This window comes from Castanea sativa, chromosome 5 (genome assembly GCF_040712315.1).
Source record: "Castanea sativa cultivar Marrone di Chiusa Pesio chromosome 5, ASM4071231v1".
Taxonomy (NCBI): Eukaryota; Viridiplantae; Streptophyta; class Magnoliopsida; order Fagales; family Fagaceae; genus Castanea; species Castanea sativa.
The window spans coordinates 56573466-56599455 of NC_134017.1; the positions used below are offsets into that span (position 1 = coordinate 56573466).

At 34.5% G+C, this 25990-nt stretch overlaps 3 protein-coding genes and 1 pseudogene across 8 annotated transcripts; all 4 read left to right on the plus strand.

Moving 5' to 3' along the window:
- The first annotated feature begins 1009 nt into the window (after positions 1-1009).
- LOC142633301 (transcription factor DUO1-like) lies at positions 1010-3583 on the plus strand (annotated as a pseudogene).
- A 3645-nt stretch (positions 3584-7228) lies between these two features.
- On the plus strand, positions 7229-9641 carry LOC142635454 (transcription factor DUO1-like). Its single transcript, XM_075809605.1, has 4 exons — positions 7229-7240; positions 7933-8204; positions 8502-8739; positions 8981-9641. The coding sequence occupies exons 1-4, from the start codon at positions 7229-7231 to the stop codon at positions 9473-9475; spliced, it is 1017 nt and encodes a 338-aa protein (XP_075665720.1). The 3' UTR covers positions 9476-9641.
- A 1018-nt stretch (positions 9642-10659) lies between these two features.
- LOC142636405 (BAG family molecular chaperone regulator 3-like) lies at positions 10660-16553 on the plus strand. Its single transcript, XM_075810621.1, has 4 exons — positions 10660-11073; positions 11950-12206; positions 15776-15922; positions 16234-16553. Exons 1-4 carry the CDS (start codon positions 10833-10835, stop codon positions 16372-16374), a joined length of 786 nt encoding a protein of 261 aa, XP_075666736.1. The 5' UTR covers positions 10660-10832; the 3' UTR covers positions 16375-16553.
- Positions 16554-19112: 2559 nt separating this feature from the next.
- On the plus strand, positions 19113-25908 carry LOC142634071 (protein BREAST CANCER SUSCEPTIBILITY 1 homolog). Of its 6 annotated transcripts, none has more exons than XM_075808346.1 (15): positions 19117-19260; positions 19436-19489; positions 19589-19659; positions 20213-20326; positions 20940-21427; positions 21780-21893; positions 22004-22067; positions 22143-22993; positions 23105-23208; positions 23639-23825; positions 23925-24022; positions 24135-24258; positions 24343-24508; positions 24742-24860; positions 25271-25908. In XM_075808346.1, exons 1-15 carry the CDS (start codon positions 19202-19204, stop codon positions 25619-25621), a joined length of 2964 nt encoding a protein of 987 aa, XP_075664461.1. In that variant the 5' UTR covers positions 19117-19201; the 3' UTR covers positions 25622-25908. The 6 variants fall into 6 exon arrangements, with proteins under 6 accessions (XP_075664459.1, XP_075664460.1, XP_075664461.1 ...); XM_075808347.1 differs by having other exon boundaries at positions 22007-22067; XM_075808344.1 differs by having other exon boundaries at positions 19113-19260; positions 22007-22993.
- Positions 25909-25990: the final 82 nt, after the last annotated feature.

Consider the following 25990-nt stretch of genomic DNA (forward strand, 5'->3'; position numbering starts at 1 on the left):
AAAGCGAATATATTGAATTGAACCAAAAAAAAAAAATTAATGAACACAACAATCGAGCAAACAGAACTCAAGAAATTGAAAAAATAAATCGGAAACTAAGGGAAAAGGTAGCAGATCGGCATTAGTGGAGGCAGAAATGCATTTTAATATTCAATACATCCTTATTCTCTATGTTTCAGGGTTTAATTTTTTAAAATCAGAAAAACTACAAACGAAAAACTTTAAATATATGCTGCAAATTAAAACCTTAACAACAACGGTAGAGAAGAGACATGGGTAACGAAAATATGAAAAGAGGAAAATATTTCAACAAAAAATTTATAAAAAAAAAAACATAATGAAAATTTTTTTGGCAACACATAAATCCATGTTCTTCCGTACGAAATCGATTTCAAATTGAGAAAAATCATCAATAAATCTACACTCTACAGTAATTTTCAAAAATTTAAAAACGGTAATTGAATAGAAAACCAAAAGAGGGGAAAAAACATGCCTACCTTCTAAATTGACTTCTGAATCACTTCTTGTTGCAGAGAACGAACAAAATTTTTCAGCTTTGATTGTTACAAGAGATGAACAGAGTTTTTTTTTTTTTCTTTTTTACTTCCTTTTGGGTTTTCTTTTTTCGTATGCTTGTTGGTCTGGAACAAGGTATGCTGATCTGCTGTCTATGGAGTTGCAACGAAGAAGAGGAAGTCAGAGTGAGTGAAATTTCAATCGGGAAATATGGCTTTTGTGTTTTAGGGTTTGTGTTTTTTTTATCTTTTTTTTGGTGGATAAGCGACTTGGTGTTTTTCTAGAAATAGGGTTTGCGTTTTTTTTTTTTTTCCTGAGGATAAGCGGCTTGTCTTTTTTTTCTTTTTTTTTTTTATATAGGAACACGTTTGATGAAAGCGTGCCTCAACAAACGCACCGTGCGGGTTTTTTCACATTACCATTATCGAAACTGGGCTTATTTAGTGGAGGGTAGTGGGAATAACTGCCTTAACCGCCAAAAGATAAAAAGGAAACACACACTCAGAAACAGTGTTTCAGAACCAAAAAAATAAAAAATAAAACACAATACTTTGTGAAAAAGCCATTCAGAGAACTAAAAAAAAAAAACTTTTGTTTTCTTAAACAAAAAAAATCCTTAGAAAAGTGAAAGTGTTTGTGAGAAATGTTAGAAATTTGAGAGTGAAAAAAAAAATGGAAGTGAAAAGAAATGAAGGTATACGAAAAGGGCCGTGGAAGGCAGAGGAAGATGAAGTGTTGTTAAACCATGTGAAGAAGTATGGTCCAAGAGACTGGAGCTCCATTCGATCCAAAGGCCTCTTGCAGCGGACCGGAAAGTCGTGCCGCCTTCGTTGGGTCAATAAGCTTCGACCCAACTTGAAGAAGTATGCCCCCATTCTCTTTATTTTTGTATATGCAAGTTAACGAGATAGAATTTTGTTGATGGGTTTCTTTCCAATTGGGGTTATATGTACAAGAATGTATGTAATTGTGTATGCAAGTTCCTCACATGTAGTGGTATTTGTTGAAAATTTTGATCATGGTTTGTTTTATTTTATATTTTTTTCCAGTTTGTTGTCAAAACTATGTTTTGTCACTCTTATGATGTATAACCATGATGTTTTAGATGGATGTTCTCTAACATTTTTTTTTTCTGGCGTGGGGTGTGTCTTTCCCTAAGTGGGTGCAAATTTTCAGTAGAGGAGGAGAGGGTGGTGATAGAGTTGCAGGCACAGTTTGGGAACAAATGGGCGAGAATCGCTACATATCTGCCCGGAAGAACTGATAATGATGTGAAGAATTTTTGGAGTAGCAGGCAGAAAAGGCTGGCAAGGATTCTGCAGACTTCAGGTACGGCCAACAAACCACAGAAAAATAAAAGGGCGGTTCAGAGTTGTCATGATGTTTCTGCTTCGCAGGTAAATGTATCGAATACATCCAGACTGTGAAAGATGATATTAATGGAATGTCATAGTGGTCATGCATAACACAGTGTCTTTTGATGTCTGCCGGGATTTTACATGAGAGTCGTCTGACTTGAATTGTTTGTCTTGAGATTCTTTGGGTGTACAAGTTTATTAGATAACACGTGTTTTCTTTATCTAGTTATTGTTTTCTGCTTTGAAAATCAATGGGGGAAGCAAAGAAATGAATGAAGCTTCCTTTCATAAAATGTCCCTTTTTGTCTCTTAGGAGTTAGGAATGGCAGAACAGGCTAAAACATGAGGAATTTTCAGTGCAATTCTTTCCTGGATTCCATTGCTCTTATGAAACTTCAATTGTCATCTGGTTATCTTTAAAATAAAAGTTTATGTATTACAAAATAAAATGATCAAAGGGTATTTTGTAATCTTGTTTGAACATTTTTCCAGAAGAATATAAGAATCACTCTATCTGCTTTCCAAAAAGAAAGGAAATTTTGGAATCTTCCAAAAATCAGTCCAATCGCAAAGTGACTAGTAGGTCAGGTGAATGCTTGTGTGAATATATTGTTTCTAATGTGAGATGCGCAGATGATGGTTTTGGGGGCTTTCTCTGTTTTAGGCTACCCTGTTTCTTGCGCTGTTTGAGAATTGAAACATAAAAAATAATAGAAAGAACTTAAAAAGAATCTAAATACACCAGAACATGGGGCTACGTGTATGTGTGTGTTTGTTTATTTGTTTTTCTCTTGAAGCCTTAGCTTTGGAATTTTTTTCTTGTTTGAATGTTGACTTGATGATGGTCATCCAACGATTTGGTTGAATGGATCTGATCAAATTGGACTCCCACATCTTTAAATTTATGTAAGAAAATTTATTACTAGTATTTATCTTACTAATAAATTTATATCACTAGGTAAATGTATTTGACAACCTTTTTTCCCTCTTAAGTTAGACTTATTTTGATTTTAGGGTGTTTGAACCAAAATCGTATATGTTCTCTGGGTTTTTTAAAAGTAAACATTCTTTGCAGGAACCTGGAATTTTACACAAGTTTTTGTGTTTTATTTGCATATGAGAAATGCCATTTCACAGGCATTGTTTATTGTTCTGATTTTAAGTTTGATTGTTGAATAATTTAGCTTCTTTAATTTTAGGTTGCAAAGTTCAGTTCTTCATCTGAGGGAGAATCTTCATCAAAGGCTCAATCAGCCTCATCATCCTGCATAGAGAACTATGAAATGATCAAAATGGTGCCATTAACGGATCTTCTTAACTCGAATTTGGTTTATTTCGGAAATGACCTTGCACATCATGAGTTGTCCCAGGATGAGAAGAACTCATGCACTGAGTCCCAATCACAAATCCCATTTTCTGAAATCCCACAACCCAAACCAGAGCTCACATTCTCACCAGAAAGTCAAGAACTCTTGGCTAAACTTGAAGACCCCAACGTTTTTGATATGTTCGGAACATTGGATGCTTGTGAACTTGGAAATGGAGCACAACTTCCCATTGGGGCACAATTATTTGAACCAGTAGGAAGTTGTAGAAGTGATGCTAAAGAAAATATTGACAACCCCATTACCCCAGACAGCTTCTTTGATGACTTCCCAACAGATGTGTTTGATCATATTTAGCCTCATCAAAGCCCTTCAGAGCAATAATTTGTCATAGCCATTGTTGTTATTTTCTGGTTTTAGAGGCTGAACTTTGTAGTTTGTGACTTTTAGTTAGAAATTGACGAAGTCCTTGTGGCATTGTAATTCTTGTAACTGCTATTATTTGTATTAAGACTCTGTGGATTACATATATAATAGTTTGTTAATTTGCTTCTCTGGTCTGTTGATGTTCATCTAGTCACCAGCAGCCTCATTATTACAGTTTTGTTTGGATTGCAACTAAACCCAGGGATAACAATCACAAAAGCATGTTGTAGATCTGCATAATGTAGATTAAGTTCCCAACATCTTCAAATATTTATCCTCTAAAAAGAGCAACATAGATGGTGGCAACTATCACCATTTCATGCTTGTAAGCTCCTTGCAAAAGAACAGATCGCTAAGTGTGTTAAAAGAGATGTTAAAGCTCGGATGGACAGTGGCCCCATTTATAATGACTCATTCTTAATAATCGTATGCAGAAATCGGAGCCTCAATTCTAATATCCTTGAAAGTCCAAGTGATGGAATAGCCTGGGCTCAACTAGGATCCAGGGGATCTGAATGGCACTGTTCGTGTGCGTAATGGATTTAACCATTAATCCTTAGTGTGTACCATTGAGGCTTGTAGGCTACCTTCTGTATTGGCTTGTCCACTGAACTTTGCACGGGGTATTTCTTCTTTGGTGGTTTGGGTAGTCTTTTATGGGATTGAGAATCTCTTTGTACAGGGAGTTTTGCTGTAACTTGGGTTTTCCTTTGTTACTTTGCCAGATTTTAGGCTTTGTGTATAGCTATTAAGGCTAGGTATCAGAGAAGCTGCAATTTGCTGTACTGTATGATGCAGATCTTGCTCTGCTGTCTACTGGTTTGGCTTTTGCCAGTTTTCTCTTTTGTTGAATAAAATTTCTTTCTGATTCCTCAAGAGATAATATTGAGAAAATTTTGGTATTTTCTGTAATACAGTTGAAATTTATACCATCATTTGGATTTGTTTTCACAGTGACAATCCTATGCTTTGTTTTTTATTTCAACATTTTGTGAGGCCTCTTCCTTTTCTTTCTTTTGTTTGTGGTTGGATTTGATATATGTAATAGCTGCTGCACCTTTTTATGAAGGTATGAACCAGCATTCAAGAACTTAAGTCAGTCATTACTCAGGAGAGTAGATTCGCAGGCACTATGTTGAACGTTTTGGCTTGGTAGGCTTAACAGTGTTCTTGGCAGAATTTATTGTTTTGTGTGGGATATGAAGTGCTTGGAAAAACATGTAGGTTGGATGCAGAAATTGAAGAAAAGCCACTTATTCCAATGCATAACTCTTTAGTGCTTTCAATTCTTTGGTATCAATAGGGCTTGATAAAGTGCTTCCGAAAACCATCATAATCACGCTTGAATTCAGGTGACCTACTAGTCACTTTTCTATTGGAGTCATTGGATAGAGTTGAAAGATTTCAAATCTCCAACTTTTTTTTTCTTTGGCATTGTTACTCTTTGCTGGTTTAACTCAATATACTAAAAAACCGTGTCTCCAGATTACGACTCCATATTCCAAAAACTTGAGCCAGAAAGAAAACTCAACCATAACAAATCAAGGAAGAAACTGAAAGTGATTACTTTCTTAAGTTATTTGATTAATCACAGTTGCACAGCACGTGCAGTTGCCAATGAAGGAAGACCTGGGCTTGCACTTCTCTTTAGTCTTTACCTTCTCGTGCAGTTGATGCAGCTTCCTCACTAGACGAGTTATACAGTTCTCTACTTGCCTTTTTAGGAACAGCTTGGTTTTCTTGTTTCTGTGGTGTGACTACAATAGCTTCTTCCTCTTCCATCAAGAAGCCTAGGAATGGAATTTTTGACTTCTCAGCAGTTCTTTCCAATGTGATAACTTCCTCTTCCACAGGCATTGCTTGATACTGTTCTGTTGGTTGTACTTGTACGGTTGTACAGTTGTACCTTGTACCCAACTGGGTTTCCAAGACTAATATCAGCCTGGCTTGATGAGCCCTCCATCATAGCCTTATCCTGAAGCAGTTGTGGCATTTGATCCAGACTCTTCGCCTCTAGCTTCTCGGAGATCAAGATCAAAGCTTGGTGATTTTCACATATGCACATGAGTGTTCTTTTTATCAGAACTGGACTCGTGGCTAAGCCTTCCCACACTTTCTTGTGCTTCAGTACTCCCATTTAAAATGCAGATACGTCACCTTGACACCTTCTGCACGGGACTGACTAGCAGAAGTTTTCGTTACTGTTATAGTCAACTCAACTGCAGAGATTAAATTTTCTATGTTCAAGCTTGTGGAATTGAAAGTGGAAGCTTTCACAACAAAGAACTCATCACATATTATTTGTTTCAGCTCAGGGATGGGCTTAATGATGCTTTGAATAATAGTCTCCTTCTAAGTCCTTGCAGCTTTCTTCAGAATTCTTATTCTGGTTGCTAACATGCTTGTCCTCAAATTAGAGTATTCTTAATAATCTCATATTCCTTAGGCAAAAAATTAAAGCTAGATCATAGAAAACCGTTCATCATCCTGTTTTTGTTTTGCTTTATTCCCAATCATCCTCAAAGTTTTAAACCATTTCACTGCCACCAAAAGATAAAAAGAAACATTTCACAGACCCGGTGGATAAATAAAAGTAGAGGAAGAAGACGGGGGAAAAGATCCAAACAACTGAGATTCTTAAAATAATTTTTCATTAATGGGAAAATTTTATAATTTTCATAATGAATCTTTTACAAGAAATAATCACTTCAATAAAGAAAGAAATTTTAGCTAATTATATAATAATCAGTACACGTGTCTATATTAGTACTTGAATCTGAAAGGATCTGGTCATTCCATTACCCAACCCATGTTGCTTCCCCTGTCAAATAATTCTGTGTAGCATGATAATGAAGGTGTCATAAGTGCAATACTCAAGCTTTGGCAATAACAATGTTGGCATCAAAACAGGCCTTGCTGTGCAGTATTAGTTGCTAGGAAGTACGAACACTTAATTCGGAGTGTCATAAGCATCGTGTCATGTTATAATTTTTAAGAAATTGCTCGTATCATCGTATCATGTTATAAATTTTTAGAAATTACTCATATCGCCATGTCGTATCCGTGTCCGTGTTAATTGTACTCTATCTACTCAAAGTTGAATCTTATAGTGCCATATGTTTTTTCATATAGGTGTTATCAAATGTTAGTATATTGCACGATAATAATATGTTCATCGTACCACACATTCTAACGATACACATTGAATGGAATACACTTATGGACTCAATCCACTTGATTTTCATCATTATCTTTTGTTCTCAATTATTTTTTCCCAAGGAGTTGGCCAAATAGTTCCTAGGACTCATGATATCCACGAAATCCTAACTTCAAAATATCTTGTCGGCATCTTAGGGTCACCCTCAAGGGAATCATACCTATAATAACTGGGTGTGTGTGGGATGGGGGGACTACATACACTTAAGATAATAGTCAGATATTTGAAGAGATTTGGATACTCTTTGTCTCTAAAATAAATAAAAAAATCCAATAAGTCATCTTAAACTATTTTATCTAGTCCTAGACCCCTAGGATGCGAGGAAAAAATGAAAACTCTTCATAGAAAACAAAAAATAACCTTGAGCAAATATTCAAAATTCCACAATGTCAAAGTCTGTACACTTGCTGCTTACCGTAGAACTGATAAATCTTACCCTACCTTAACGTATGAGTTACACAAAACTAAAATCAGAACCTAAAATATTGCAGATATATCCTTATACTTAAATACCTAGAGGTTCTATCTTATTTTAGACCCAAGATATATTACAATTGTTTGTATTTATCCTAGAAGTGCCAAGAACTTCCAAACTTGAAATCAGAATTGATTTGATGATCTACCATTCTACAGTTACTTTCCGCTTTTCTTAATATTCACTCTGCTCTGCGTGTGTTTTTTATGGGGGGCAGAAGTGCCAAGGCATCTAGGTTTAATGGGGTTTTTATTTTTGTGAGGGACAAAAGTGTCATATCCTGCCTTGTTTATAAAATTTAAACCTATTAGCAAAATATATTAGAAAACAAATATAGACCAAGTATCATACAAACTGATAAGGAACTTCATTAGCACAATTTTTCAACAAAGCACAGAAGCGTACAAAAATAAAGAAGGTATTAAAGGAAGAAATTTAAATCAATTTCAAGTAATATCAATTAGTCAATAAATTCTTCGTAAGAGATTTAGGAAGCATGAGAGCAGAGTTTAACTTGATAAGCATTATGTTGTAATGCAACTCATATCCTAACTGCCCACTCAACCAAACTTTAAATCAAATAAAAACTAAATCAAGCCCCAAAGAAAGTAATAGAGAAATAGAGACATAAACAAAATTATAGATTCAAAAAAGCAAACAAACACTGGAAGCTGCCTTCTTTTTAGTACAAAAGGCCATTTAGACTCAGAAGGGGATGAAAGAAAATATTTGATTATAGAATTTTGGGACAGAAAGTTGAAGAAAATAAATGTAAAGAAGTATGGTCCAAGAGACTGGAGCTCCATTCGATCCAAAGGCCTCTTGCAGCAGACCGGAAAGTCGTGCCGCCTTCGTTGGGTCAATAAGCTTCGACCCAACTTGAAGAAGTATGCCCCCGTTCTCTTTATTTTTGTATATGCAAGTAAACGAGATAGAATTTTGTTGATAGGTTTCTCTCCAATTGGGTTATATGTACAAGAATGTATGTAATTGTGTGTGCAAGTTCCTCACATGTAGTGGTATTTGATGAAAATTTTGATCATGGTTTGTTTTATTTTATATTTTTTTTTCAGTTTGTTGTCAATACTATGTTTTGTCACTCTTCTGATGTATAACCATGATGTTTTAGATGGATGTTCTCTTAACATTTTTTTTTTCTGGCGTGGGGTGTGTCTTTCCCTAAGTGGGTGCAAATTTTCAGTAGAGGAGGAGAGGGTGGCGATAGAGTTGCAGGCACAGTTTTGGAACAAATGGGCGAGAATCGCTACATATCTGCCCGGAAGAACTGATAATGATGTGAAGAATTTTTGGAATAGCAGGCAGAAAAGGCTGGCAAGGATTCTGCAGACTTCAGGGACGGCCAACAAACCACAGAAAAATAAAAGGGCGGTTCAGACTTGTCATGATGTTCCTGCTTCGCAGGTAAATGTATTTGACAGCCTTTTTTCCCTCTTAAGTTAGACTTATTTTGATTTTAGGGTGTTTGAACCAAAATCATATGTGTTCTGTGTGTTTTTTAAAAGTAAACATTCTTTGCAGGAACCTGGAATTTTACACAAGTTTTTGTGTTTTATTTGCATATGCGAAATGCCATTTCACAGGCATTGTTTATTGTTCTGATTTTAAGTTTGATTGTTGAATAATTTAGCTTCTTTAATTTTAGGCTGCAAAGTTCAGTTCTTCATCTGAGGGAGAATCTTCATCAAAGGCTCAATCAGCCTCATCATCCTGCATAGAGAACTATGAAATGATCAAAATGGTGCCATTAACGGATCTTCTTAACCCGAAGTTGGTTTATTTCGGAAAAGACCTTGCACATCACGAGTTGTCCCAGGATGAGAAGAACTCATGCACTGAGTCCCAATCACAAATCCCACAACCCAAACCAGAGCTCACATTCTCACCAGAAAGTCAAGAACTCTTGGCTAAACTTGAAGACCCCAACATTTTTGATATGTTTGGAACATTGGATGCTTGTGAACTTGGAAATGGAGCACAACTTCCCATTGGGGCACAATTATTTGGACCAGTAGGAAGTTGTAGAAGTGATGCTAAGGAAAATATTGACAACCCCATTACCCCAGACAGCTTCTTTGATGACTTCCCAACAGATGTGTTTGATCATATTGAGCCTCATCAAAGCCCTTCAGAGCGATAATTTGTCATAGCCATTGTTGTTATTTTCTGGTTTTGGAGGCTGAACTTTGTAGTTGTGACTTTTAGTTAGAAATTGACAAAGTCCTTGTGGCATTGTGATTCTTGTAACTGCTATTATTTGTATTAAGACTCTGGATTACATATATAATAGTTTGTTAATTTGCTTCGCTAGTCTGTTAATGTTCATCTAGTCACCAGCAGCCTCATTATTTACAGTTTTGTTTGGATTGCGACTAAACCCAGGGATAACAATTGCAAAAGCATGTTGTAGATCTGCATAATGTAGATTAAGTTCCCAACATCTTCAAATATTTATCCTCTAAAAAGAGCAATATAGATGATGCCAATTTTCAGTAAAATGAGCGGTATCCAAATACACGCTTAGTCAAATAAGGATTAATTATTTTTGCTTTCGACTTTGATTTTTTGATTTTCTTTTTTGTGGTAAAATTACTTTTGATTTCACCCCACTAACTTCAGGCTGTTAAAACATTGCTAACAGCGGCATTTTTAAAGTCAACAAACCCATTAATGTCAAAGGGTTCATCACTTTCTGATTTCGCAGTACTAACTGCAGGATGTTAAACCTTAATTATCCATTCCTAACAAAATCACAACTCTAAGCAACATTATGCTTGTTGTGATGCTATCAACACTCCCTACACCCTACGATCAAATGACACCCATTTCACCCAACGGCTGTGATGCTCCTATCATGCCCAAACCCTCGTCTGAAAATCACATATCACTCTGAATAGTATGACCCACAAATAACTTAACTTCTAAACCTTTTTTTCATTTTCAAATCCTCCCCATATGAAAATGAGACCTATTAATTAACTTAAAGTCTTAAACCAACAACCACTAATCACACACACACACACACACACACACACACACACACACAAATCCCCATCTCACCAAAGACCGAAACTGTGATCACCCAATTGAAATACGCCACGTGTACAAGTAACATTTCTCTTGGATCCTTCCTTAGACTGTCGGCAACTTCTCTCTGCTTAGCTGTCACTGCAAACAATCTCACACGCACAAACACGTGGCGCTCTTCCCATTGGTCAATCATTTTCCAAGTCATTTTCCCATGTGTTTGTAAGCAAAAAAATACTTTCTTTTTTCTTTTTTTCTTTCCTTCCTGAAAGAAAGAACATTTATAAAACCCCACATCCCACGTTAAACTCTAGTTTGTGTCGGCAGAGAACACCACCACACTCATTCATTCACGCCTTAGATATTTTTCCTTTCATACTTCCTAGAAGAACTTAAAAAAATAGAAACACAGTTTGGGAAAATATTTTCTGGGAAATTAAAATCTTTGGGGTTTCTTATTGGACCTGACAATGATGAAGAAAAGGTCAAATGGGTACGGTAAAATGAGTGAGAGCTCAACCACAACCTCCACGACCTCTATGCCTAGAATTGAAGAAGAAGAAGTTGAGTGGGAGATGAGGCCAGGTGGAATGTTAGTCCAGAAAAGAAGCGACAATGTTAAGGACCTTCCACCAGCTCCAAATGTACGGCTTCGTGTTGCTTATGGTGCCCTCCGCTACGAGATCTCGGTCAATTCTAGTGCCACTTTCGGTAAGATCAACTCCACCGATCTATCTTTGTTAATTTTTCTTTTTCCTCTTAAAGTCGTGATTGTTTTGTGTTTGGCTGCGGAGAAAGTAGAGGAAAGGAAATGATAAGAGTGAAAACATAATTCAACAGTTAAAAAGTGATACAATTATATTCATTATCATGATCAGTTTGTAATTTTTTTAAATTAATTTTGTAATAGGCTTGACGTTTTCCATATGATAATGTGTGATATTACTGTTTTAATTAATCATGTTATGGAAAAGAAAAGGTAGGTTCGGAACGAAAAAAGTAAGCTTGAAATTTATAATTATGACTACGTGGGGTTTGTTGCATGGTTATTGCAAATATCTATTTCTTCTGTTCTCTTCTTGAATTTAGTTTTTTACATTATTACTAATTTTTATATGATTTTAGCAAACGAAGCAAATTGGTACAAGTACAATTACCATTCTCAGATCTCGACCTGGAGAATAATGATTACTAATATAACATTAGTTAATTTCTTTCCATTTTTCTTGGTTACCAAACAATCTTTTTTACCATCGATGGTAATGATTGTTTACTTTTGACTATTTTGGAGGGAAAATAATGACGTACTTACTTTATGTTAAATGACCATAGTACCCACGTTAGAGATTGAAGGTGATTTATATGTTTCAATAAAGCTAGGGATAGTGGGATACAACAATTCACAACATTTCTAAATTAAAATACCCTTTACGCATGAGCCCACCACAACATATAATTTGAAGTTTTCTTTTAACCCTAATTAGGAAATATTGTGAAATTTTTGTGAATTTTTTATGTGTCATAACTCATTGTGTTTATGAAAATAAATAATGAAGTTTTGGAGATATTGTGTGTTGACTTTGACAGGAGAGGTGAAGAAGGTTCTAACAGCTGAGACAGGACTACAGCCAGATGAACAGAGGGTAATGTTTAGAGGGAAAGAGCGAGAGAATGGCCATTACTTGGACATGTGCGGGGTCAAAGACCGTTCCAAACTCATACTAATCCAAGACCCTTCAAGCATCGAGCGGAGATTCATCGAGATGCGTAGGAACGCCAAGATCCAAAATGCTTATCGTGCCATCTCGGACGTGTCTATGGAGGTCGATAAACTGGTGGATCAAGTAAGCAAAATCTCATTTCCTTTTTGCATTATATTTTATTTTTTTAAAGTTTGCATTATATATATATATTTACAGTATTTATTTATTTATAGTGTGGTATTTTTTGTGCTTTAGTAAATAATTTTCGAAAACCAAAATATTAAATTCTATAGTTTAGGAGTGTAACTCATTAAGTGATTAAATGGTATAATATTAAAAGTAATAAATTAAACTTTTGAGATATCAAAATACAATGAATAAAACTATATATAAGAGGATTCCTTCTTTTAACTGGATTTTTATGTAGTTCAAAAATACTCTCATTAATGAAGGGTTACTTCATTTAGAAATAGAGTCAGAAATGTGAAATAACAAATATCATTTTAAATTCAAAAAGAAAATTCCTAAAAGTTAGGATTCTTTCCCATGTTAAAAAAAAATTATAATTACTGATTATCTCTAAAGCTTATCATAATTTTTTTGAAAAACAAAAAAAAAAAAAATTTAAATTATAATAGATGCAAATCATTAACTTTTATCCCAAAAAATAGAAGAGCCTTTGAGTACGAAACAGAAGAGCCTTACTCAGGTTAGTAAAACTATAAAATCATATTGAACCTCAAACACAAAATCATATTACTTAAATGGGTTAATATTTTGATTTTAAAAAAAATGTTAAGATTTAATTTGTTACTTTTTAGAACTCATAATTAAATTTTTTATATCCCATGAACTATATAATTTAAAATGTATTTTTCTAATAATTTTTTTATCTTTATCTCAGGCCTAAAGAAATTATGCTTAATTATGAACTATGATACTTGACAAATTTTTAAAAAAAAAGTTAATTCTAATGTTTATATAAGATTTAACTTTATTATTTCAACACAATTTAAAATAATCTGTTATACCAAGTAAATAAATCATTTATATAATATTAAATATTTTTTAAATTATGTTTTTAAGACACTCCTTAAAGACTTTTTTTAATAAGTCAAATTAAACACAAATATTAAAAAAAAATGAAAAAGCAAGTGCATTTTTACCTTTTAAAGACCATCAACATGTTAGTAATACAAAATCTTTTACAATTTTTTTTATATGATAGTATCAATATGTCTATAAAATCTAAAAATGATGTTATTTTAATTATAAATTGAAACATTAATAAATTTTTGAAAAAAAGTTAAAAATAAGAAAAATATAAGTTACAACTCCTAATAATTAATCCTTTTAATATTCCAACAATAAGTGGATCCGATAGTCTCCTTATTTTTCAATAGAGTGTACTACTATTTGTAGTCTATGATTGGTGATTGACTGATTGGCTTTGTTTGTGGCGGGTGAATATGGGCCGTTAGATGGGTGGACCGTGGAATTGTGGGATTTAGTAGTGTGAGTGTCGTGGTCTGACAGCTGGAGCGCGAAGTGGGGGGTCTTACATGATAATTGGGCATAGAATCTTAACCGGCAAGTTGCGTTTGGGGTGGGGCCCACTCATTTATTTGGTGTACCAATTAGGCTGTGGCCTGTGGAGGAGTGTCCCCTGGCCACTGGTCGTTTTGTTGGACTATAATTATTAAAAAACAGAGTGAAAAATCAGGTATAGTCCCCATGGACCACACGGCACCAGTCTCCAATCTCATTCGTAAGTTCGGATGGTACTGGACTGGACCACCATGTCTGCCTATAATTTGAGACTCTTCTTTTTAGATTGTCAATGTCATTTGCCAGTTATCAGCTGATTTTCTAATGGGTTGTGTGGCTATCCTTATTGTTCCTGTACACTGGATGTGGCAACGATAGATCACATGTCGGTTTGGTGTCATGTTCAATGCACGGGAACATTGAATCAAAGCCTCACTTTTTTCTAATTTCATTAGCTTTTAAGGCACTAATTTTGGTTGCACCTTGCATCTTTAGTTGCGTGTTACCTAGCTAACTTATGGATTATTGATACACGAGTAATAAGTTTAAGAGTCATGTCATTTTTTTTTTTTTTTTGAAAATAGAGACACATCATATTTCATAACTCTTGAAACAAATTGTATTATAAAGAGGTATCAAATTCATATAAAAATCAATAATAATTTTTTAATTTTGGTGACAAATATTAGGCTGGTATAATTACTCTTACATGAAATCATGATAAATGAAATTGTAGATCAATTGGTAAAGCCTCTTATCTTCGTGTAAAATATCTAAGAATATTTTGACAATATATTATTATATATAAAGCTTTAGTATTCATTTAAATCATTGTTATATAATAAAATATTATTGTTAAGAATTTGGGTAAGACTTTCTTCTAAAAAAGAACCTCTAATATAAAAGATATAAAAATTAGTGTATGAACTCGTTCCAAAATCCTTCGATTATATGTTGTAACAAAAGAAACAAGTTGAAATAGTTTGTTTTGGTAGACAACATTGTACATATTTACATGCATACTTTTTTTTTGCTGAATACATGCATATGTACTTAACAAACCATCCCAAAAAAAACGAACTCCCAATGGTAATTTCCTTCCATTCACCTCCTCTCTCTCTCTCTCTCCACAAACCGACTTTTGTTGACTCTCTCTTACTTTTTTTCCTCCTTCCAAATGGCTTTTATGCTCAAACCAGGCATATTTTCACTTAATTTTTCAATAGGATTCTAAATTTGGCTTTCAAATGACATAAAAATAGAAAATGTTTCTTATCTAGGGTATGCTTTTTTGAATGAATATTTTGTTCATAACTATTTAAAATTGTAAGGAACATTAAGTTTTTTTTTTTCAAGGACAAAGAAATAGGAAAAAAAAAAAAGGAAAAGGATAATCAGGTACGAGTACTTGTTAATAACACTTGCTTACAGAAAGAGTGGCTGAATGAATCTAATTTGTTGTACATTACTAGTTAATACTGGTAACTTATGGCCCGAGTAGCTCAGTGGGATCTGATTTACTGTAAATATTTAATCGATTTGATGTTTGCTCTGAATGCGACCTGCCTTGCGCGAGTAATTAATCTTCAGTACTCGTCAATGTATCCTGTAGAAAGTAGAAAAATGGCATTTACATTAGACAGTCCATAATGAGGTTGTTGCATAGAGTTTGAAAGAATGGAACTAATTAGTTCTAGATAGAATCATAAAGCATTAATCTTGATGTTCAGTGCTGGTTTGGATCCAGCTTATAAGTGCGCGTCTGCGTTTTGTTTTTTTTTTTTTTTTTTCTTCTGCTGCAGAGAACAAGCGTGCAGTGTGCGCACTGTTTATGTATATTTTTAGCAATTTTTTTATTAAAAATAGGTCCCGCAGCACTATTTACATATTTAAAAATTATTTTGCTACAGTGTTTTCAGTTTTCAGTTTTCAGTAATAAGTTCTATCCAAACGGACCCTCAATGTTCCCTGCACAAAGTAGAAAGTTAGAAACATTGCATTTACATTAGCCAGACCGTACATGAGGTGTTTTCATAAGGTTTGAAAGATTATTCAGAAGGTTGTTTGAAGTTTATGTCATATCATGACTTAATATGCTCTCTCTTATTGACAAGAAAATCATTTGGTAACCATATGAAAATAATTACTTTTCTCTTCAATAGGTCTCTGCCATTGAAAAGTCCATCTCAAATCGGGTTAAGGTACCGGAAGTTCAGATCACAACATTAATTGAGATGCTCATGAGACAAGCAATCAAGCTAGATAACATTTCTGCAGAAGGAGATGCTTCTGCTCAGAAGAATTTGCAGGTAGTTACCATATCATATTTATTTTGCTTCTCTTCTCTGTATACTACTTCCATAACGGTACTAATTGTCCTTCTCTCTTGTTCCCTAAGGAGATAATATTTCACTGCCTTTAGCAATATAAATAGATATGCTAATTCATCTTACCTTAATGCTTTGCTACACTGCTATGTTTCACTTTCAATCTGGTGTGAATTTTGTGATCTTCTATATTGTTACCTGAAATGCACTAGTTTAGTTGTTCTTTGACATTAGTAGTGCTAAAATTATGCCCTATATATAGGTAGCTGATATTAATGATATTCATTTTGCAGGGCAAGAGGGTGCAAAAGTGTGTTGAAAGCCTTGATGTTCTGAAGATATCAAATGCAAAAGTAAAGCCTGTTATTGTCACGACCAAGTGGGAGACATTTGATCCTCCACCTTCAGTAGCCCAATGGGAATTTTTCGATTGATCTCTCCCCAATGTTTTTATTTTCTTTCTCTTCCTTAATTCACTTGAATGTACTTATCTTGGGAGGAATATAAGCGAGCTGCTTGCTACGTTACTTGTACTTAATAGCCGTCCCTCCTCCCTATCAACTTTGCCCATAAGCATTGGTTGTGATATATACATAATAAATTTTTTTTGTAACTCTTGGTCCACTACAAATAACTACTAGCCATCCATGCAATTATATATAAATAAGATAAATAGTAGGTTACAGTTACTTGAATTGGTAAAGTGTGTTGCCCTTGAATAAAGGACTTAGATTCAAATCCCACCTACATAAATAAACCAATTAGGATTTTAGCTTAATGATAAAAAAAAAATGATCATTAAGAAGTGGACGCCTTAAATTCAAATCATATCGTATATATAGAAAATCATAAAATTCAACCTTAAATTTAGTAAAATATAACTTCTAAGTTATATGAGAGTGTGAATTGTTGAAAAATATAGCAATATAAACAAGTTTTGATTCAATAAAGTATACCCTAAACAATTAGCAATAACAAAATAAATAGATAGAGTTAAAAAGATCTTACAAATTATAGAATCACGTAAATAGCGTTGTCCTTAAAAGTTGATTCGTACTGCTCAGAGTAGAACTTGGTGCAAATGACTCCCTTGGCCAAACAACCTCCTATAATTAGACTATAGTAATTTCTTCAAATTTGACACATACCCAAGTAAAAAAAACAAATAACAACCTTATTTGCCTTTCCTTAAAATAAAAAATTAGAAGTTGAAATTTTTGTGGAGAAAAATAAGAGCATAACAGATGGAGAGAGATGCAGTTGTGAAGAGCTGAAAAAATCCTAAAGAGAAAAGAGAGGAACTATGGTTTTATGAGCCAACACAATGAAGACTATTGGGCTATCTAATGGGCTAGACCTCTAATGGTCACTGTGCAGATTTGGTGCCCAACGGATTGCTCAATCATTGACCATCGGGTTAAAAGAAAGAAAATGGGTTGCTTAATCATTGACCAACTGGCTAAAAGAAAAAAAAATTGAGGAGAGAGTTAAACTAATGACATGTTTGGATGGAGGGTAGAAGGAGGGGGAGTGGAGGAGAGTAGAGTAGAATTGGCTAAAAATAAGTTAATTTTGTGCTAAATCTACTCTACTCTACTCCACCTTCTCCACCTCAATTCAAACAGACCATAAGGGTTTTATAAGTCAACACAAGGAAGACTAATGGGTTATCTAATGGGCTAGACCTTCAATGATTACTATGCAGATTTGGTGTCCAATGTGTTGCTCAATCACTAACCATCGGGCTAAAAGAAAGAAAACGGGTTGCTTAATCACTGACCAATGGGCTAAAAAAAAATTTGAAGAGAAAAAAGTGGAACTAAGGGTTTTATAAGTCAACACAAGAAAGACACTAGTGGGCTATTTAATGGGCTAGACCTTCAATGGTCAAAAGAAAGAAAGGGAATATGATAAGGCCCAAGAAAGATATAACAGATCCTAACTCAAACCTAGGCCAACACTTAGCCCATTATATTCCAATTTATTACTTAAGTTGTGCAATGGTTGATAAACATGCAAGATGACTCATCTCTAACTAATGTGGGACACAAAGCAGAAGACTAAGTGTTTGAAACACAACCCATTAAAACATGCATACCTTAGTATGGGTTTTCTCAATTTTCTCTGAATTATCCTAATTTTTATGATTTTTAATTATCTATTAGAAACATAAAAACAAAAAACAAAGAAAAGTACCAAAAGTGATCCAAAAATCTCAAACACGTTTTCATGGGCTTGTCCTCAACTCCTATTGGAGGCTGGCCCAAAAAAATCCCAAAAACATGTCACATGCCCCATGCGTGCAAGGGGGCCCTCAATGGCTATTTTCTATTTAAAAAGTCTTATTACATTTTATTTTTCGAACAAAAATTAAAAATATATATATTGAAAAATAGTAGAGGTCAAGATGGTTGCAGTAGACACAACTAGAGGCTGAGTGTTGAAAGAATCTTTCATCATACTAGAAATACATACACACAAAATATGTTAGGAACTTAGGATCAATCATTGAAAATATTGAGATTTCACAAAGAAAAAATATGTTGTAACACACTGGATTCAACACAATCAACTACTCCTATATTAAAAAAAATGTCATATATTTTCACACCAACATATCTAAATAATACATCGTCTATTCCTATGGACTCTTAAGTTTGAGTGAAGTTATATGGTATCAGTGGAGTGATTGGGTCAAGAGAAACTTGATGGCTTGTGGAGTCATATGAGAGTTAAGGCTAGTGGCAGTGTAAGCTTTGGTTGGAGGCACAATGCGATTGTCTAGGCTTTGTTAGGGGAAGGGGGTTGTGATTAAGAGAGAAAAAAATTAAATGTAAATGATAGTGAGTTTAAAAATATAAGGACCAATATGAAAGCAACGATAATTTGAGGACCAAATTAAAAATATGGCCAAAATATAAGGACAAAAAATGTTTTGAAAAGCACACTATTTTAACTGATTATAATATTGCAATTTGCAAATGCAAAATTCCCATACTCAAAAGTTGTTCTATTTTCAAAAACCCCCCATAGTTTACTAATTTACTTTTTAGCACTCCAAACAGCAAAATGAGGCGCGTTAACTTGAGAGGTTTTGGCGGGTCAATAAAAATTCAAAAAGCAATTAGAATCATTTTTTGTGAACAAAGTAAAAGCTCCCCATCTTCGCACCATTCATCTCTCTGACCTAAACTTAAGACTTAAGACTCTTCTTCTTCTTCCTTAACTTTCTCTCTCTCTCTCTCTCATCGGAGCAAAAAAATGGGTGATCCGACGGCCCACCTGGAAAAAATGGGCAGAGAACTCAAGTGCCCCATTTGGTATATCCACTCTCTTTTTTCTTTACCAATGCCCAAAACCCTTAATAATATTCTTCTTGTTTTTCAAAATTTTCTCAGCAGCCAAACAGACCCTTTTTAAAATTCTTAATTATTATTTATATTATTTTGTGGATATCTCAATTTGGGCTGAATTATCTCACGTTTTATTCTGCAGCTTGAGTTTGCTAAACTCCGCGGCTTCGCTTACATGCAATCATGTGTTCTGCAAGTGAGTTCAATCTTTCTGGTACAGTTCAAATGGGTTCAATTTATTTATTTGGTCAAAATAATTGAAGCTAATATTTTTTTTTTCCCTGATTGTTTTCAGTTCGTGCATTTCGAAATCGATGAAATCGGGCTCCACTTGTCCGATTTGTAAAGTCCCATATCGGCGTAGAGGTATGAGACTTATGATTTTATTTTATTTTAGTTTTTGTTTTATTGATTTAATGTCATGAGCATGATCTGTTTGTGTAAAGTCCCATAATGTTTTGGGGAACATGTTGGCTTTGTGGCTAATTAGAGATAGCACAATAAAATGGGAATGTGGAAAATTAGATATGGTTTAGCATTAAGCCAATATAGCCCATGGAGATGAGTAAAAGTTCTCGAATCTTGATAGATTATCGATTTTTGCAAAAGCTTAAGCTGTTAGAAATTGGTGAATACAGTTTTTAAATGGGAGGTAGATTGGAGGAAATTTTCAAACTCGTAAATTGTTGATTGTTCCAAAAGTTTAAGATGTTAGAAAATTTGGAATTTTATTAATTAACCATTATGCTTTTGTTGGTAACATTTGGTTAGCAGTTTGGAAGCATTGGATGTGTAATATTACAAAACTATGTTTTTGTTGGTTGTGTTTTTAAAGTTACATGGTCTTTTCCACTGGCTTCAGTGCTGCTGTATTTGTTGTTCGTTTGTGTTTAGTGCTTATGATTAATTTTTGCTGCAGAGGTTCGTCCTGCTCCTCACATGGATAATCTAGTGAGCATTTACAAAAGCATGGAAGCTGCTTCAGGAATCAATATATTTGTCACTCAGAATGCACCCTCAAATAAATTATCAGGTGGAATTTCAGCACACACGTGGCATATGAATAATGCAAAGTATATTTTGGAATCATTCAGCTGCTATTGGATTAAATAATATAGGGATTTAAACTTTAAAGACATTAAATTTTACATGCATAGGTGGTTTCTATCACCAAAACTTACATTTGTATATCCTATATCTTTTGGAAATATGTTTCTTAGTTGGACACTGTTCATTGTTCCTGTGCTTCCTTTTGCCATAAAAACTCACTGATTCTTCATTTTCATGAGCTATGAAGATTGTCACTATGTTTTAAGTATGGCACACCATTTGGACCATGTGACATATCCTCCCAAAAAGAAATGGGTGGAGGGTCAGTTTACAATTCAATCCCATAGGAGTGTGAGTTCTACTTACGTAAGAAATATCTTGCAAAATGATAATGAAGGCGTTAATGCAAAAGGAGATTTATTTTCACAAAAGAACAATATGAGATTCATGCAAATTTTTGCAGTATATACTAGTCCAAACATCAGTTTGTTGCCTTGTACAATACAAGTCAGATATACTTATTCTGTCACCCATAAAATTCAATTAATATGTTGTTTTTTTTTTCTTTGTTGTTGTACCATTTTCTTATGTTACAGACAGTGAAAAGCAAGCTGAAGGTGATGACAACCATGGTGAACAAGTTATGATAGGAAATTGCCGGGATATTGCAGAGAAACAAAATACCTTGAAAGGAAAAGGGTCCAGAAAAAAATTTAAATCCAACATGAAAAACACTAGTTCTATCTCTGTGAAACCTTCATTTCCAACCAAGAAAAGGGTTCAGGTGCCACAGTGTCCTCTTTCAGAAACCCCAACAAGGCCCTCAAAGTTTGAAGGTCAATTGAGTGAAATTGCCAAAGAAGATCCTAAAAGAAGTTCAACCACTTCAAAGGAGAACTCTGCTCTAAATGACAAGGGAGAACTAGTGCTTTTACCTTTCTTTTGGTTGAGAGAGGACAATGCAGAAAAGTCAAGTCAGCATACTGATGAGAGTCACTTCATGGATCTGCCACAGCTAGATGCTCCTGCCTTCAGTGATATTAAAGACTCAGATGATGAAAACCCTTCCAATTTGACCCCAACTGTGAGTACATAGTTTATTATGAGCTTGGGAAATGTTATGAGTAATATTGTTTAACTAACTTGGCGAAAAATTATCAGTACTTATTATGTCTGATAAATTCTAAGTAGACTGGTTCTTGATTTTGAAAACTTTCTTAGATTATCTCAAATTTGAAAAATTAGCCTATTTGTTCTTCCTGTAATTTCTAGTGAAACTATCTCTGTATGTGATTTGTCATGGATTATGCTATCTCCAAACTAAAACAGGTTGATTTGATCAAGCTATTTGTAGTGTATGGAGTTTCTTCACTGTATTAGCTTCGATTGTTTGATTCTGTATTTTTGTTTTCTTATGTTTTGCTAATATAATGTAGGGGGGATTGCATGGCAAATGCTCCACTGTTTCAGATCTTTTTGATAGCGAGATGTTTGAATGGACACAAAGACCTTGCTCTCCTGAACTTTGTTCAAGTCCTTTCAAAACACAGGTATTGGTTTCATTGTTTGCAGTAGTACATTTTAATATCATACATTTGTTCTTTCTCTCAAGACCTCTTTCTTGAGTCATTAGGCTCTTACTAAAATTAGAAGTGAAAAGCAGGTTGCAAATGTGGAAGAAATTAATGGAATTCAAGAAAATGAGGTAGATGTAGCCTTACAAGGTGCGACTGCTGGTAAAGAACAAAGCACTGAAAATGCAAAATGCGTGAATTCTAAACAAGGAAGTGTTATTGCAGATGAGCTGTCCAATGCGTCCTCTCCCAGAACTAAAGGTTCCAACAATCAAAACGAGAGCAATAAATCTAACAAGGGTCGTAAGATTGGGAAGGCAAGTAAAATAGCCCAAAAGAAGCCTGCCAAAAGACATACAGATTTGGATTTTGAAATTTATGTTGATTTGAATAAAGCATCAGAAAATTATATCCAAGAGCCAACTCATGATAATAAAGACGGTTTAAAGTTAGATGAGACAAGGAAAAGGAGAAAGAAGACTTGTTTTGGTACCAGTGCAATTAAAGCAACACCTAAAAATGTTCATGCTGTCTCCGTGGGAGCAGAAACTCTGAAGCATGGTAAAGAAAGCATGGCTACTGAGACCCCTGCTTCATTAGGTAAGAAAGAAGGCAGTGATGAAAATTCCACCTTGAAGAATGCTAGAAAAGGGCGTAAGAAGATTGATTGCTTAATAAGGTCTGAGAAACGGAAGCTTGATTCTGTGAAGGACAACATGCTTGAAGAAATATCTAAGATTGAAAACCATAAAAATGAGCATAAAATCCCAGAATTGGCCCCTGTATCTAAGTCTGGTGATCGAGAACTGAGAAGTAGGAAAAAGACGAAAGCTTCTGCTGATGGCATATTAAAGGATGATTTGGTCGATGACAGCCAAAAAGGTCATACTTTTGTTTCTGCAAAGGAAACCCAAATGAGTGAAAAAATTCTATGCAATCCTGATGTCAAAATTCAGGATGATTCATCAGTGGTGCAGAAGCTACCTTCTCGGATAAATGAAGTAGTCTTACGGAAATGTGAGACTGTTTCTAAAAAGTTTCAATGTGCTTTCTGTCTTTCTTCAGAAGAATCAGAGGTATCCTGTACTCCCTCAATTTTTTTGGCCACATGAATGCCCTTTTTGTCCTTATATCTACTTCAATTTATTTTGATCAATTAACCAGCAATTCCATTTGCAAACCAAAAGCAGGCTTCAGGAGAACTAGTGCACTACTATAATGGTAGGCCTGTTGCTGCCGATCACAATGGAGGATCTAAGGTCATACACTCACATAGGAATTGTACTGAATGGTAAAGATCCTTCACATTGCCAAAAGAATTGATTTCAAAGTTCTGTGTGGGGGTTAGATGAATTGCCATCTTGGAGCAAATAATAGCTTATTGGATTAGTTAAATCTTTTAAGTTGCATAGCTCTTGATTAGAAAAGAAAAATCCAAAGTAGTTTTTGAAATTATTTGTTTAATAGATTCATTATCTGCTGTCTATGCCAAATATGCTAGTGAAAAAGTCAGGTTGTTAGGATGAGGATAAGCTGTTCAAGTGTTTATTTATTACTCGTTACTACTGAGATGAACTTCAATAGGGTTATGTGGTTTTTAACCATGACTAGTGTTAGGATAAGATCAATTTTAAAAACTTGGTTTTCTAGTTTAATTTCCAAATATTTTATGACTTTAATGTTGTCAATCCTATTAAAGGTATTCAAAACTATAAATGCAGGGCCCCTAATGTCTATTTTGAAGATGATATTGCAATTAATCTAGAAGCAGAATTAACTAGAAGTCGGAGAATTAAGTGTTGTTGCTGTGGAAATAAGGGGGCGGCACTTGGCTGTTATGAGAAGACCTGTCGCAAGAGTTTCCATTTTCCTTGTGCAAAGTTGATCCATCAATGTCGATGGGACACTGTAAGTGAAATTGAGATTCAAGTGCTATTTAAGATTTTGTACCAAACATTTTTGTTCAAAATTTTTTATTTTATTTTATTCCCTTGTCTCTTGAAATAGGATAACTTCGTCATGTTATGCCCTCTTCATGCCTCTTCTAAGCTTCCCAGTGAAAGCCCTGAATCTCAAGGAAGGAGGAAGGAATGCACTCTTAAAGGGTACCTTTTCCATTAAGTGTTCAGTAACAGACACAAGAGCACCGACTCTCTTATTTTGGCATTACATCAGAGCATTTCTTACAATTTCTCCTTTTATGACTTTTCTTTTTAGGCGATTATCTCAATGTGATCATGTTGCAAGTAAAAATGATGACATTACTGGTAGAAACTGGAATTCTTGTGGATCCCAAAAGAAATTGTTTCTCTGCTGTTCAGCTATCACAACTCTAGAGAGGGTAAAACAGAATCTGCTTATATTGTTTATTTATTTTGTGAAAGAAATCTGATTTCCAGTATTTCCTTGATGGCTGGAATTGCAGGAAACTGTTTCTAAATTTGAGAAATTATCGGGAGTTACAGTTTTGAAAAAGTGGGATTCGTGTGTCACCCATGTTATTGCATCAACTGATGAAAATGGGGCATGTAAAAGAACCCTCAAAGTATTGATGGGTATCTTGGAGGGAAAGTGGATACTGAATATGGAGTGTAAGTACTATTCATAAATCTTTTGGTAAATGAGTGTAAGGACTATACCTTCCATTCAGAATGTATTCCTTTTAAGAATTAGACTTCTATATTTTTACAGAGCATAAAGCATGATATATTTTGGAGCTATCTACGCATAAATATTTTTTGCTGAGTCATAGATACAGACTTATTTTACGTATATAATATAGATGTGCTCATGCTTCCTTCTGTTTATGCATGTGTCTGTACAGGGATTAAGGCTTGCATGAAGGTCATGCAAATTGTTGATGAGGAGCCTTATGAAATTACTGTCGACATTCATGGGATCAAAGATGGCCCTCGACTTGGAAGACTAAGATTGCTCAACCAGGTTGGTTGCTTCTTGCCTTAAACTGTAATGGCGATGATAGTTCCTTAGACACTCCTCTAGAAGATGTGAATCTCTTTTAATTTTCATAAATTAACAGCATGTAAGCATACTCTAGTTGTGATTCATCTAATATAGCTTTTGTCCTGTTCTTCATTGGCCATCTTTAACACTCTATGTTCTAACAATGAGGAGGTTTCTACTCCTTCAACTTTTAATATACTTAGTACTAGCACTTAAGTCTGGGAGGAGTCTTATTATTTAAAGACCTTCATATGGTTATTGTGTTCACTGTTCATCCCTCTAAGATGCAAAAAATTATGAAATTAGTTACCACTTGCATTTGAACTGTACCTGGTTGTGTGCAAAAATGTGAACTTGCATCTTTTATTGATAAACACTTCTACATGCAGCAACCAAAGCTTTTCGATGGGTGTAAGTTCTATTTCATGGGAGATTTTACACCCGAATACAAGGGATACCTACAGGACCTTGTAATTGCTGCTGGAGGAACAATTCTCCATAGAAAACCTATTTCAGAGGTTCAAAAAGCCATGTTATCTGGCTCCTCAACATGTCAAACCTTTATAATTTACAGTATTGAGCTGCCAGATGAATATGATCCTAGCAAGAAAACTACAATTATCAACCGCAGGAAGTTTGATGCAGAGGCCCTGGCAAGTTCAACTGGAGCCAAAGTAGCCAGCAATTCATGGGTTTTGAACTCCATAGCAGCCTGCAATTTGCAAAATCTTGCTGAGTAAAATACCTCTTCCAATTCCAGGAGCCTTGTACATGTTTAAGAAGCTTATTCCGAACTTTATATATCCTTTTCTTTTAAAATTTTGTTGACTTTATACATCTTTCTTACAAAGCTTGTAATCCCTTGCATTCGCACAAATGCATTAGAGATAACGTGCAATTAGACACATGTTAAAGGTTGCACCTAACTTCGAATGTTAGTTGGTAGAGTATGTAACTTCGAATGTTAGTTATTAAACAAAATGTAGTTTGTTGATTTATTTATATAGTTGGCTTTTACTTGACATAACTTTCGGTATTGTGATGCAATGAATATATTAAATATCTGATATTTTTCAAAAAAGTTAAGAAAATTGAGTTTTTATAAAATA